The following is a 13,527-nucleotide window of genomic DNA, read 5'->3' as shown; positions in this document are numbered from 1 at the left end:
ACTGAGTTACATATGTATTTATTCAGTTACCTTAAATTATATGTTACTAAAATACACATCTCGTAGGATGGTTTGTCATGTAGGGGGAATGACGCGTGTTAACTAATACTAGCAAGCTTGGATACACAAGGATGTCCTCAAGAACACAAGAATGGATCAAGCAAATGCAAAGGTCTCGAGTACCTCATATACCAGGTGGTGTGAAGGGTCTGATGACTGGACATCAAGTAATGTATGAGGTCACGACGACCCAGTTTGTGCTAGGCTTTTGTACATGGGGGAGTTTCTCAGGACTGGGAGATTCCTCACTAGCAGCCATCTGCCACGGGTAACGATAGCAGCCTAACCTGGTCCTGCCAATTCCTGATAGCCTAACCTGATCCTGGCAAATACTGTCATACCTGCTAGTGGACGTCTAAAGTGTTGTACATATTCAAAGCTATCAAATATTAACATAATTTGTAGATATTTGTGCTTACAGGCATTTGAAAGTATGTGAACTATCTCATATCTGACTTCAGGAAGTACAATTTTGACGAGAGAGCTAAACGGGTACCAAATATTTTAGCTCGGTTAAAACGTTTGGTACAATGCTGCTTCATGTTTAAAATAATGCCATGTTTGCACGAGATGGTATCCATACAAATTGATTCCAAAACCTTTTATTCTGTGCAGCGAGCAGGTTATTTATGATGGCTTTTATGGGGTACTTGGGATCTATCTTTCAAGTGACGGCCCAACAGTGTTAAGAGCAGACCTTGAACCACAGTATAGTGCTCTTCCTATTTTCATTTAGTGCAGTTACGTGGTAGTTAATAGTGGCTATAATTTTAAATTACTAAAAATGTTGTCACTATAATTTTAGTGGAGTTAGATCTGGTTGTCTTGAGTTCAATCAGTTGCTTAGTCTAACAGCAATAATATTCTTAGTATAGGTATTGTTTGTGATCAACGTAGAGGTGATCAACCAACAGGTGATCAACCTGTTTGTGATCAACCTAGAGGCTGTAGCGGTACGTCCTGCTGATGGCTGAGCCGAACGTCAAGTCTACACAAGGCTCGTGTGATCTGAGGTTACGAAGAGGAGGAAGTTTTCGTGTTGCGCCATTAAGAACAAAGAGTCTGGTCATCCTTCTTGGTGACGGAGGTGTGTGGTGCCTGTATGGCGAGCTGAAGGCCAGTTACGATGTCTTGTAATATATATTTGAATTTAACAAGGTTAGAAACGTGTTTTAAGAATGTGATGATGCTGGTAATATACGAGAGGGAGTGGAACAGATAGGGGGCGCTTGTAGGTGGCACTGGTACAGGTGGCACTGGTAGGTGGCACAGGCAGGTGGTGGGGATGGAAGTGTCACTGGCTCTGTCGGGTTGTGACTCTGGCCTCCTCCTCCCCTACACAAACACCCCTCACCATTAAGCGAGGCACTACACAAGCTACACGAATGCCAATCCCTCAACACATCTACGTAGAGAGTAATAAAGGTCTAAGAATACCAAGAGAAGATGGGGGGGGGGGAGGAGACACTGAATCTCTCTATTCTAAGAGAGACAGTGACATACGGGGTCCTCAAGACGACGGTCGAGACCTCAGATGTGGGGCCCAAATGAGCCACGCAAGATACACGAGGTTAGTTATAGCTCACCAATTGAAGTATGCTGGCGGCTATTACGAAAACGTCACCAAGAATTGAGCCGTTGGATACTGGCCGCCTGAGGGACGGGAGGGAGGAGGGTTCCCGCCGGAGGAATGTGCTTAACACATGCTCGTGTTAGAGTCCCTTAATGAGTCGGTTAACAAAAAAAAAAAAAAAAAACCGACGTGACCTTTTGTAAACAAGGTAAATCATTCAAGGTTCAGAATGTGTAACCCAATAACACCAACAATAGTACTATAAACGCCATAGACACGTGCAAGTTTGTAGTCCATTCCTTTCCCCCCGTCCCATCCCAAATCCTTGTCTTGGTCCCTTCCAAGTGCTATACAGTAGTAATGGCTTGGTACTTCCCCCCCCCCTGACAATTCCCTCCCACCCATCAACACAGCATAAGGAGTTCCATAAGGAACTTCGGCTATCACTTTCTTATGTCAGGTCGTGATGGTCAGGCGTCCTGTACATACCAGTTGCGTTGCTCCTGGCAGTATGGGTTCGAGTCACTTCTGGGGTGTGAGTTTTCAGTTATATATATATATATATATATATATATATGTGTGTGTGTGTGTGTGTGTGTGTGTGTGTGTGTGTGTGTGTGTGTGTGTGTGTGTGTGTGTGTGTGTGTGTGTGTGTGTGTGTGTGTGTGTGTGTGTGTGTGTGTACTCACCTAGTTGTACTCACCTAGTTGTGTTTGCGGGGGTTGAGCTCTGGCTCTTTGGTCCCGCCTCTCAACCGTCAATCAACAGGTGTACAGATTCCTGAGCCTATTGGGCTCTATCATATCTACACTTGAAACTGTGTATGGAGTCAGCCTCCATCACATCACTTCCTAATGCATTCCATTTGTCAACCACTCTGACACTAAAAAAGTTCTTTCTAATATCTCTGTGGCTCATTTGGGCACTCAGTTTCCACCTGTGTCCCCTTGTGCGTGTTCCCCTTGTGTTAAATAGACTGTCTTTATCTACCCTATCAATTCCCTTCAGAATCTTGAATGTGGTGATCATGTCCCCCCTAACTCTTCTGTCTTCCAGCGAAGTGAGGTTTAATTCCCGTAGTCTCTCCTCGTAGCTCTCAGCTCGGGTACTAGTCTGGTGGCAAACCTTTGAACCTTTTCCAGTTTAGTCTTATCCTTGACTAGATATGGACTCCATGCTAGGGCTGCATACTCCAGGATTGGTCTGACATATGTGGTATACAAAGTTCTGAATGATTCTTTACACAAGTTTCTGAATGCCGTTCGTATGCTGGCCAGCCTGGCATATGCCGCTGATGTTATCCGCTTGATATGAGCTGCAGGAGACAGGTCTGGCGTAATATCAACCCCCAAATCTTTTTCCTTCTCTGACTCCTGAAGAATTTCCTCTCCCAGATGATACCTTGTATCTGGCCTCCTGCTCCCTACACCTATCTTCATTACATTACATTTGGTTGGGTTAAACTCTAACAACCATTTGTTCGACCATTCCTTCAGCTTGTCTAGGTCTTCTTGAAGCCTCAAACAGTCCTCTTCTGTTTTAATCCTTCTCATAATTTTAGCATCGTTCGCAAACATTGAGAGAAATGAATCGATACCCTCCGGAAGATCATTTACATATACCAGAAACAAGATAGGACCGAGTACAGAGCCCTGTGGGACTCCACTGGTGTCTGTGTGTGTGTGTGTGTGTGTGTGTGTGCGTGTGTGTGTGTGTGTGTGTGTGTGTGTGTGTCTGTGTGTGTGTTTGTGTGTGTTGATATAGTTAGGTAAATAGTAAATAGCACACACGGTCAAACTTAGAGCAAAAACTAGTGTTGCTTGAAACATTCATGTAAAAATGTTTTTATCGCGCCGTTTGTCAATAGTGAGTGTGTCGTGGCGGTCTTGGTAAAGGCTCCGTGGCCAGCTTTTACGAGTCTCTCTCTGTTGTCATTAACTCTTTATGTAACAGATTTATATCTGCTGGCTGGTGCGGGTTCTCTGGACGTGTGCTCCTCTGCTGCTTAGTGTATCTGAGGGTGTTTACCGGGGCGGGGGCTAGCTCTTCATCACCTCACCTGACGGCTCAGTGGACAGCGCTCGGGATTCGTAGTCCTAAGGTTCCGGGTTCGATTCCCGGCGGAGGTGGAAACAAATGGGCAGAGTTTCTTTCACCCTGATGCCCCCTGTTCACCTAGGAGTAAATAAGTACCTGGGAGTTAGACAGCTGCTGCGGGCTGCTTCTCGGGGGGCGGGTGTGTAACAAACAGGAGGCCTGGTCGAGGACCGGGCCGCGGGGACGCTAAACCCCGAAATCATCTACCTTACCTTGAGGTGCTTCCGGGGCTTAGCGTCCCCGTGGCCCGGTCGTCGACCAGACCTCCTGGTTGCCAGACTGATCAACCAGGCTGTTGGACGCGGCTGCTCGCAGCCTGACGTACGAGTCACAGCCTGGTTGATCAGGTAAGTAAGATCAGGTTGATCTCAAGACATCTTCAAGATAACCTTCATGTCCAAGATACTTGTCCCTTTTACAAGTTAACAACTTAAATTTTGACATTCAAGTTCTTCGCCGAACTTGGCCTTGAAGTTTGTGGCTGGAGGTGGCTTCCACAACTTCTTTCAGCGTATTCCACTTGTTGACTACCGGTACTGGGTACAAGCACTTCCTTACAGCTATACGACTAACTCATATTTGCTGCCTCCAACTGTCCTCTTTTCTTACTTTCAATTAAAAGATTCTGTCCTTGTCCACCCTGGTCTGTACCCCTCAATATCTTTCATGTCGCGATCATATCATCTCTGTCTCTTCTCTCCGCTAGGGATGTGAAATTGAGTTCCCCTAACCTAACACTGACAACGAGGAAGTCAGGGTTATAGCTCTCCAGCCCCCACCTTGTGTGCCTTGTTGTACCTGTTGTTATCTTGAGGTTATCTTGAGATGATTTCGGGGCTTTAGTGTCCCCGCGGCCCGGTCCTCGACCAGGCCTCCACCCCCAGGAAGCAGCCCGTGACAGCTGACTAACATCTAGGTACCTATTTTACTGCTAGGTAACAGGGGCATAGGGTAAAAGAAACTCTGCCCATTGTTTCTCGCCGGCGCCCGAGATCGAACCCGGGACCACAGGTTCACAAGTCCAGCGTGCTGTCCGCTCGGCCGACCGGCTTCTAAATCAATTGTTTGATTAGCTTTTCGAACGAATTGTGTCTACTCTGGAGGCGGTAAGAGAGGGGGCGGATGAAGGGAGGTGGGGCAGAGGGGGGGTAGGGCAGAGGGGGGGGGGGGGTAGGGGAGAGAGAGGGGGGGGAGAGTGAAGAAGAGGAGTGAAGAGGAGAGAGTGGTTAAGGTGTCAAGAGATGGCAGTAGGACACTAATGGCTGCCACCAACAAGGTTGCAATGTGTCCATTCAGTGATGGTGGTGGTGGTGGTGTTGGGGGTTATGGTGAGGCAGCCGTGTTGGTGCTCTATGAGCGCCCCCCCCCCCCTCCCCCCCTGGAGTGCCGCCCCCTCCCCCCCCCAGGAGCTGAGGCTTCACCCACAAGTCCCCTACCATGTACCTGTACTGGTGAAGCCCCCGTGTAATATGGTACATGTGGAGACACTTCCCCTGGAGGGGATAGTTACAGCTAGGGGCAGGGGAGTGGGTTGTGTTAGGCCGGCTGAATATGGGTCATGGCGGGCGGGGGAGCAGACACCACCTAGCGTAGGTGGAAGGGAGAGGTGAACTACCCCCCACTTAGTGTAGTCTACGAGCAGAGGTGGCCTACCTTCCCCCCCCCCCCCCTCCACACTAATGAGGGTAACTGGAGCGCCGACTGTCCTCCTGTCGCTGTTTTTACCGTAGATAGGGACACCCCCGACACACGAATAAAAAGGTAAAAAAATCAAGAGTGTCGTGAGTGCGTCCACTCGGCCCTTGGGGACGCCGAAGGACGCTAAAAAGGGACGTCGTTCCTCCGGGCACCGCAGCACTCATGCCCCCAACCCAACGCCAAGAATTCTTCAGCGCCATGAAGTGGGCGTTTAGGGGGGAACTTTCACAAAAGGCGTCCACCCATTCTACCCCCCCCCCCCAGCCCGCCCCTTCTCCTGTACTGCCTACCTCACCTTTTGCCGCCCACATTCCCCTCCCCTCACCGCCCACTGACCCTCTAGCATCTTGAGGCTTTTCACACTGGTGAGATTCTTGGGGGTGTGGTGGGAGGGTGTAACACAATGCTGGATAAGGGCACGCGCAGTGAAAAGAAAACAGCCAGCATAAATGTTATCAAACCCTAGCCACCACACGCTCACCATAAGCGCTCTCTCCACACAATAACTCACTATATAACGTGCCTGGGAAAAATATTAGACCCACAGACCTGAAAAATAGAAGAATTGACGTTTGACAATGGTCCAAGGACGGACCGAGAAGTCATTGCACTTGATAAAGGTCCAAGATGGATCGAAACGTCAATTCCTTTATTTTGAATTGAGTGCTGAACTTGGTTCTCTGTGTTTCTTTTATTCTGTGCGTTTCTCTCTCTCAATGTGTTTAGTTTCTCCGTTCACTCGCGATATATTTCCTCACACCACCAGCTGTTATCAGGCTTTATAAAATCTTCCTTGTCGGGATGTATTCTGCGACTTTATAAGGGACTGGCCCAACCGTTCTTACTTTCCTTACATTTCATGTCTTGGTCGGGATATTTGTCGTGGCGTGTTCATGGGGTCGGCGGTGTTGTCATAGCCTGGTAGTGGCTGGGTGCGCTAGGCTCCCACATCGCTCTCTCACTACCCACCAAAATACAAATTATAGAAATACTCGAACCAAAAATCTCACAAATAAATAAATATACAAAAATGGCTCGCTTTAACTACATAACAATAAATGGATATAATAAAACTATTTAAAGGACTTCACTAAGCACAGAAAATCATAGAGGCAAGTGAGGTCATTAGGCTGCAACTGACGCAGGACAACTCACTGTTCAACAAAGGACCACTATACAACCTGAACACAAGACCTCACGCGGTCAACACCACACCACCGCTCCCATAATCTCTGAAATACACAGTTACTTAACAAATAGCGGGGGGGGGGGTCATTTTGAGAGAGAGAGAACGGGGTGAGAGAGGAGAGTAAGAAAGCAGAGGCGAGTGAGAAAGGAGGGGGGTGAGAGAGGGAAGGAACACATTGAATTCTGACCAGATAAGTAGCCAGTATTTGACCCCCTCCCCCCCCCCTCATGCTCTTAGTACCACCGTTCACAGTCAAACACCCCACCACATTTTGTAGGGGGGGGGGCGTGGTGCCTCTTTGATGTGGGGGAGGTGACTGTGATGTGGGGGGAGGTGACTGGGATGTGGGGGGGGGAGGGAGGGGAGGTAAGGTGCTAAATGTTGCTACGGGGCTGGAATGCAGTATCTGGGTAAGGTGTGAACAAAAATTCTAGCTGTATTGTACACACTTCAGCTCTTGGTCTCCGCCTCTAATCGTAAAGCAGCCGCAAGTATCCTCCTGCCGCGCTGCCCCAAGGTCTCAACACTCCGGTAACATCATTGAGATCATGAAATACGTCTCAAAAAGGCTAGAGTATCTTGGGCTATGTCTATCCTCGTAGCTCCAGGCCTCAGCCTCCATGGGGGGGGGGGGACACGTGGGTCTGTAGGACCTATCACTGTCTATGGGGGAGTGAGGTCTAGCTCTTGACCCCCGTCTCTGGCCATGAATCTGCTGCGTTTCAGTTTAAATGTTCTGGCTTTCAAATGCTTTGTCGAATCTGACCTTAAAGATGTTGATGGAGGTGGCTTCCACACCTTCCCTTAGAGCAGCCACGGGGATGGAGATCAGGTGTTCGAGTCTCCTAGTGCCCAAGGTGAGTGTAATGTTACTTACATCCACGGCAGTGTGGTATACAAGTTACACGAAATATTCTCAATTGGAGACCACAATGACGCTACTTGACCAAGTGACGGTCACTATGCGCTAGAGGGCGTCGTCTCAAGAGGTTCCCGCTCATGTTACCTCTTGTCCAGCTGAAAGCTGAAGCCCCAAGTTACAGACAGCTGCAGACAGTCGCAGACTGAGGGTTGTCCGCTTTAAATCCATGACCAGGTCTTTTCTTCACTGTTCCTCCTCGACTTGACAAATTAAGTTAAGGGAAGCCAGTTCTCCCAACCCCAGAGTGTCGACACACATCGTTCTCCGTTCTTCAAGAACTGTTCAAGAAATGTTCGATTTGACCAACACAAATAGAAGATGGAATTAAACAACGCAGAACAAAATAAAAAGAAAAAAAAGATTAATCAAGATTACGATTACAGATAAAAGAAACTCGAGTGAAAGCCAGACGAAAAGAAAGGCGTCAAACACGACTGTAAGACACTGAAAGGTGTCACTCGGCAACTCACCAAGGACGACACCGGAGAACCAAGAAAGTTGTCAAAAGATTAAAAAAGTGACGTTGAAAGAAAGAGACAAAATTAACCAAGGGAGAAACCGGAGGAGAAGTAAAAGGCAGAGAACATTGAACATCTAACAAAAGAAATGAAAATCATCGGAGAGGCAAGAAGAAGAAGAAGAAGAAGAAGCAACTGTCAACAGGCTGTACAAGCACAGGGAGACGGGTGAACACATTCACCTCCGGAGACACTGCAAGAGTAGGGAGAGGAAGGCGGGAAGGCTGGCCACAAGCACTAGACACAGACACTGCGGCGCTCATGGCCATAGGAGCCACGTCAATGAAGGCAGCGACGTCATTGAAGGCAGTGACGTCACTGAAGGCAGCGAAGTCACTGAAGGCAGCGACGTCACTGAAGGCAGCGACGTCACTGATAGGCAGCGACGTCACTGATAGGCAACGACGTCACTGAAGGCAGCGACGTCACTGAAGGTAGCGACGTCACTGAAGACAGCGACAAAGGACAGCCCGTTCTCGCCAGCGTCCCCAACGTCAAGAAACTGTCCTACTACAGGAGTACCTTATCCTAACCTACGAAAGGACACCACGAATAGAAAACGGGACATTATGTCAATTTCGCGAGCCGCTACCCGTTTTCCAGTACGGCAGTTTATGGCCTAACATAAAGTATACGTCAAAATGCGACGGTGCTATTAGGAGGCCGGGGTTGGCCAGGAGGCAGGCACTGGCGCGGACGAGAGCGGCGATCAAGCACCACACGTGACAATACCTCAGAAGCCATGAGGACCGCAGGTGAAGCAAGCACAAGAGGCCAAGATGGTGGCAGAAGAACTGTGAGCCGACAGGAAAGATATTACATGCATAGGCGGCACACATGAGCTCCGGGGCATGAGCTGAACACCATCTCACTATAAGAACGAGGGTTGAAATAGCCTAAGCTACTCTATCCTCTTCAGATGCATTTCATTATCTCGATAAACGTATTTGAACCTCAACTATATCCAGCTAGAAAGACAACCACATGGGCACAGGGACCACTGGGGTATGCTTGCCAGTGAAACCCGAGACAGTGGACGGTCAATGGACTCAAATACAAGTCTTGTACACGAACCCGAACACGCAACACGGAGACAATATCCTGCATGGTTGGCTCCTGACGGTGAACCTACAGGGTCCTCCTGACGGCGGACCTACAGGGTCCTCCTGACGGCGGACCTACAGGGTCCTCCTGACGGCGGACCTACAGGGTCCTCCTGACGGCGGACCTACAGGGTCCTCCTGACGGCGGACCTACAGGGTCCTACTGACGGCGGACCTACAGGGTCCTCCTGACGGCAGACCTACAGGGTCCTCCTGACGGCGGACCTACAGGGTCCTCCTGACGGCGGACCTACAGGGTCCTCCTAACGGCGGACCTACAGGGTCCTCCTGACGGGGGACTTACAGGGTCCTCCTGACGGGGGACCTACAGGGTCCTCCTATAGCGAACACACACACATCCCCCAACATCATGAACGTCTGTATTTACCAGGTGCGGGGGAGAGAGAGCCACTCACACCGTCTTAGGTGAGTATGGAACTTTTGTCTCGATGTACACACCAGAAACTTGTTTGCAATCTCCCCTGGAGCGGGTAAACATTGGGCTTAGAAGAGGGAATATAAATACCGATACTGAAGGGGGGAGAGGACGAGGTGATGTTAAAGGTGAAGGGGGGGGGGGGGGAGGGGGGGCAAAAGAGGGGGGATGAGAGAGGGGGAGGATGCTGCCCATGTAGGGGGGGGGGAGGTTTATAGAGGGAACACTAACGTCTTGAAACATTAACGAGCCGAGAAAAGCGTCGGCGGCGTTTAGTGGAGCAAACACGGGACCACTAATTAACCACCTGTCCCTCACCTTGTTTGCTGCACACACACACACGCCGCCCCCACACCTCTGCTATGCTGCGCCGCCCCCGCTCCCACACCTCTGCTATCCGCCGCCCCCGCCCCCACAGCTGTGCTGCGCCACCCAGCCCCACACCTGCCCTATGCCTCTCCCTCCACCACATCACAATTTTCCCACACAGGAACAGCTTGAAAAGCTTCAGGTGTGGCAGACTAATGGGTGCTGACCACCACCTACACTACAAGGGGTACAGGGGACCAGTCATCACTTACACAACAAGGGGGAGACACCAACACGTGACGGTGGGGGATTGAACGCCGACCTGCATGAAGCGAGACCGTCGCTCTACCGTCCACTCCAAATGGTTGGACACAAAACTGAACTTGAAAAAGTGCAGAAGTTTGCAGCAAGATAAATGTCTGGAATAAGAGCACTAAGCTAAATGCTTAAGTAATTCTCACTTACCATAAAGATAAAAGAAACAAGGAGGGTGGGGGGGATGAAATGATCACAGCATATAAGGTAGATAAGCCCAGCCTGTCTAAATTGAGAGAAAGTATTGAGGGCAAGTAAGGTTAGAGGAGTACTGACACTTTGGACACAGTCTCTCACATAAATGTCCCCCCCCCACCCCAACCTCCCTGTGTCATAGACCAAAACCTTGACATTACAAGGTAGACTTACACCGTAGACGCTGTTGACGACATTATGAGCACGCACGCGCACACACGCGCACACACACACACACGCACACGCGCGCGCACACACACACACACGCACACGCGCGCACACGCGCACACACACGCACGTACACTCATAAACAAGGGAAGAAACTGGATAATTAAGATAATAGCACTTAAAGCCACCATGAGTCAGGGTCTTGTCTGAGCGCCCACCCACACTAATATTGCTGAGAGCTATTACTGGCGGAGGGGGGGGGGGGAGGAGGGTGTGAGGGTGTGTGTGTGTGTGTGTGTAGGGAAGCGATTGAGTGTAGAAGGGTAGAGGGAGGGGTGTGGGGAGCGAGTATCTGGTTAGGAAGGGGTGAAGAAGTGCTGGGGGGGGGAGGGAGGGGGGGTTACACACCAAGATAAAGTACTCACCTGGCAACAAACATACCCAAACATTCATCAGTAGATAACAATGCACTCCACTACACATCCCCCCCGCCCCCCCCCCCCACCCCCACCATCAATGATAGGTAGAAGAGGCTCTACCAGTCGGAAACGTGACATTCTAGCGGCGTTACTTTGCGGGCGAGGGGGTGAAGGGGGAGTTGTCAAGTTCACATAGCACCAGCGTCGCTCCAGGGATGGTGGTTCACACCTAACACCTTGATCATCCACCTCGCCTCTGCTTCGACGTACGTGTGTGTAATTACCTAAGTGTAGTTACAGGATGAGAGCTACGCTCGTGGTGTCCCGTCTTCCCAGCACTCTTTGTCATATAACGCTTTGAAACTACTGACGGTCTTGGCCTCCACCACCTTCTCACCTAACTTGTTCCAACCGTCTACCACTCTGTTTGCGAAAGTGAAATTTCTTATATTTCTTCGGCATCTGTGTTTAGCTAGTTTAAATCTATGATTTCTTGTTCTTAAAGTTCCAGGTCTCAGGAAATCTTCCCTATCGATTTTATCAATTCCTGTTACTATTTTGTATGTAGTGATCATATCACCTCTTTTTCTTCTGTCTTCTAGTTTTGGCATATTTAATGCCTCTAACCTCTCCTCGTAGCTCTTGCCCTTCAGTTCTGGGAGCCACTTAGTAGCATGTCTTTGCACATGTGTGTGTGTGTGTGTGTGTGTGTGTGTCCGTCCCTGGCGTGCCCGAGTGTGTGGCATCGTCCAGGCACGCGGGCATCACTTGGGTATAAGCACCTGTGCCCTGCACCTCTCCTCGAGTCATGATCACCCCATTAGTGATACCTCAGTATGAGCTTCCTGGCGCACCAACAACGTGAGTAATAACGACGATGACGCAGGACATTAATCAAGGAGTGTGAGCCAAGAACTTGCGTTACCCTAAGACTGAAACAAGTGGTGTAGGCGGCCACAACTTACCAGCACTAGAATCATGGTGCTCCTAAGTTGCATGTTGGAGACCGGACACTACTGCGCCATGGTGTTGGCTCCTGTGGTGGAGATGACGGTGGTGGTGGTGGTGGTGGTGGTGGTGGTGACGGTGGTGGTGGTGGTGGTGCGGGCCTAGGGTCGACGTGCCACCCTCTGCTCTCTGCCACCAGGTCGCAGCAGCGTCGTGGGGTGCCCTGGGGGGTGGGGGAGGAGGAAACAAAACACACGTTAGATACATGTATATGTAACATTAACAATTGTGTAACTAGCTTCAAAAGATCGTCACTTGCTTAAACAAACAAACTACGGGGTTCAGTATGTGTCTCTGAAACCCTTTCCCCCCACCGCCCACACGTTGGGTATGGGGCGCATAATAAAACAAATTAAAATCAACTTAAACAATCAGGCAGTGTTAAAGGACTTAACCCGCTCATAAACCTTCTAGCTTGGCACATGTGTAAGCTAAAAAATATTGCTTTTCATTCCTAAAATGGTGTAAAACATGTATGTTCATCACAATGACTCCGAGGCGAGAGACCATCTGTGTGGAGAGCGACTCCTGGCGACGGGATCAGCAACTAACGTATAAAATGGGGGTCGTAGAGTGTTCCTAAAATGTCCTGGTATGAAATTAACTTTAAAAAACTAAAGGTTAATAATAATTAACAAAGAATTTAATAATATTTTAATACGATCTCGTAAGACCCGATCTAAGACATCCTATGTTAATCTGCGATTTTCTTTTTACACTGATAATTAAGTAAATTAAGTACTCAAAAACAGTATTTAATTAAAAATAATTAACTCATGTGCCAACTTGGGAAAAGAATAATATTATATATGTATTTATATATGTATATATGTATATATATATATATATATATATATATATATATATATATATATATATATATATATATATATATATATATATATATATATATATATATATATATATATATCGCTTTCTTTTCCAGCGCCTCAGTGTGGCGATACAGAGGGGAAATGCGCACTGCATCCAGGGTTCCTGCCCGCCATCTGAGGAGCTGGAGGAACTCGACAACCTATAATAACCATCTTTGTAACCCATATGTAACTCCTTTTTTGTAACAAAGTTCAAATAAAGTAAATATATATGTGTACAGGCTATGGGTCCCCACATTGGCACCAGAGGTGGTACCCTCACAAACTTTATATATATATATATATATATATATATATATATATATATATATATATATATATATATATATATATATATATATATATATATATATATATACATATATATATATATATTATATATACTAAAGACCCTAGAACCACCAGTTTTCTCTTTCAGCGCATTTGTTCGGCGATCCAGAGAGGACATGCTCACTGCATCCATAGTTCCTGCTATGTGAGGAGCTGGAGGAGCTCTACAACTTGTGACAAGTAGCCTTGTACCTTGCATGTAACCAATGGTGTAACCCTTTTTGTGTAATGAAATTTTAAATTAAAGTTAGACATATATACACATATACCAAAAGAATAGGGGTGGTAGGAGAA

The 13,527-nt window shown here is 48.1% G+C and overlaps 1 protein-coding gene and 1 long non-coding RNA gene across 2 annotated transcripts in view; one reads left to right on the top strand and one right to left on the bottom strand.

Annotated features, from left to right (window-relative positions):
• Positions 1-13,527, bottom strand: part of LOC138365822 (arginine and glutamate-rich protein 1-like) — a 259,325-nt gene that overhangs the window by 7,653 nt on the left and 238,145 nt on the right. Inside the window, exon 2 of the mRNA XM_069326329.1 lies at positions 11,968-12,173. Coding sequence (XP_069182430.1) covers positions 11,968-12,000 — 33 coding nt within the window. The 5' untranslated portion in view covers positions 12,001-12,173. The remainder of the gene's footprint in view (positions 1-11,967; positions 12,174-13,527) is intronic.
• Positions 11,148-13,527, top strand: part of LOC138365823 (uncharacterized) — a 108,562-nt gene continuing 106,182 nt past the window's right edge. Inside the window, exon 1 of the long non-coding RNA XR_011229031.1 lies at positions 11,148-11,268. This is a non-coding gene — a long non-coding RNA (uncharacterized lncRNA). The remainder of the gene's footprint in view (positions 11,269-13,527) is intronic.

This window comes from Procambarus clarkii, chromosome 18, assembly GCF_040958095.1.
Source record: "Procambarus clarkii isolate CNS0578487 chromosome 18, FALCON_Pclarkii_2.0, whole genome shotgun sequence".
In the NCBI taxonomy this organism is placed as follows: domain Eukaryota; kingdom Metazoa; phylum Arthropoda; class Malacostraca; order Decapoda; family Cambaridae; genus Procambarus; species Procambarus clarkii.
This window is presented reverse-complemented; position numbering and strand designations above follow the sequence as displayed.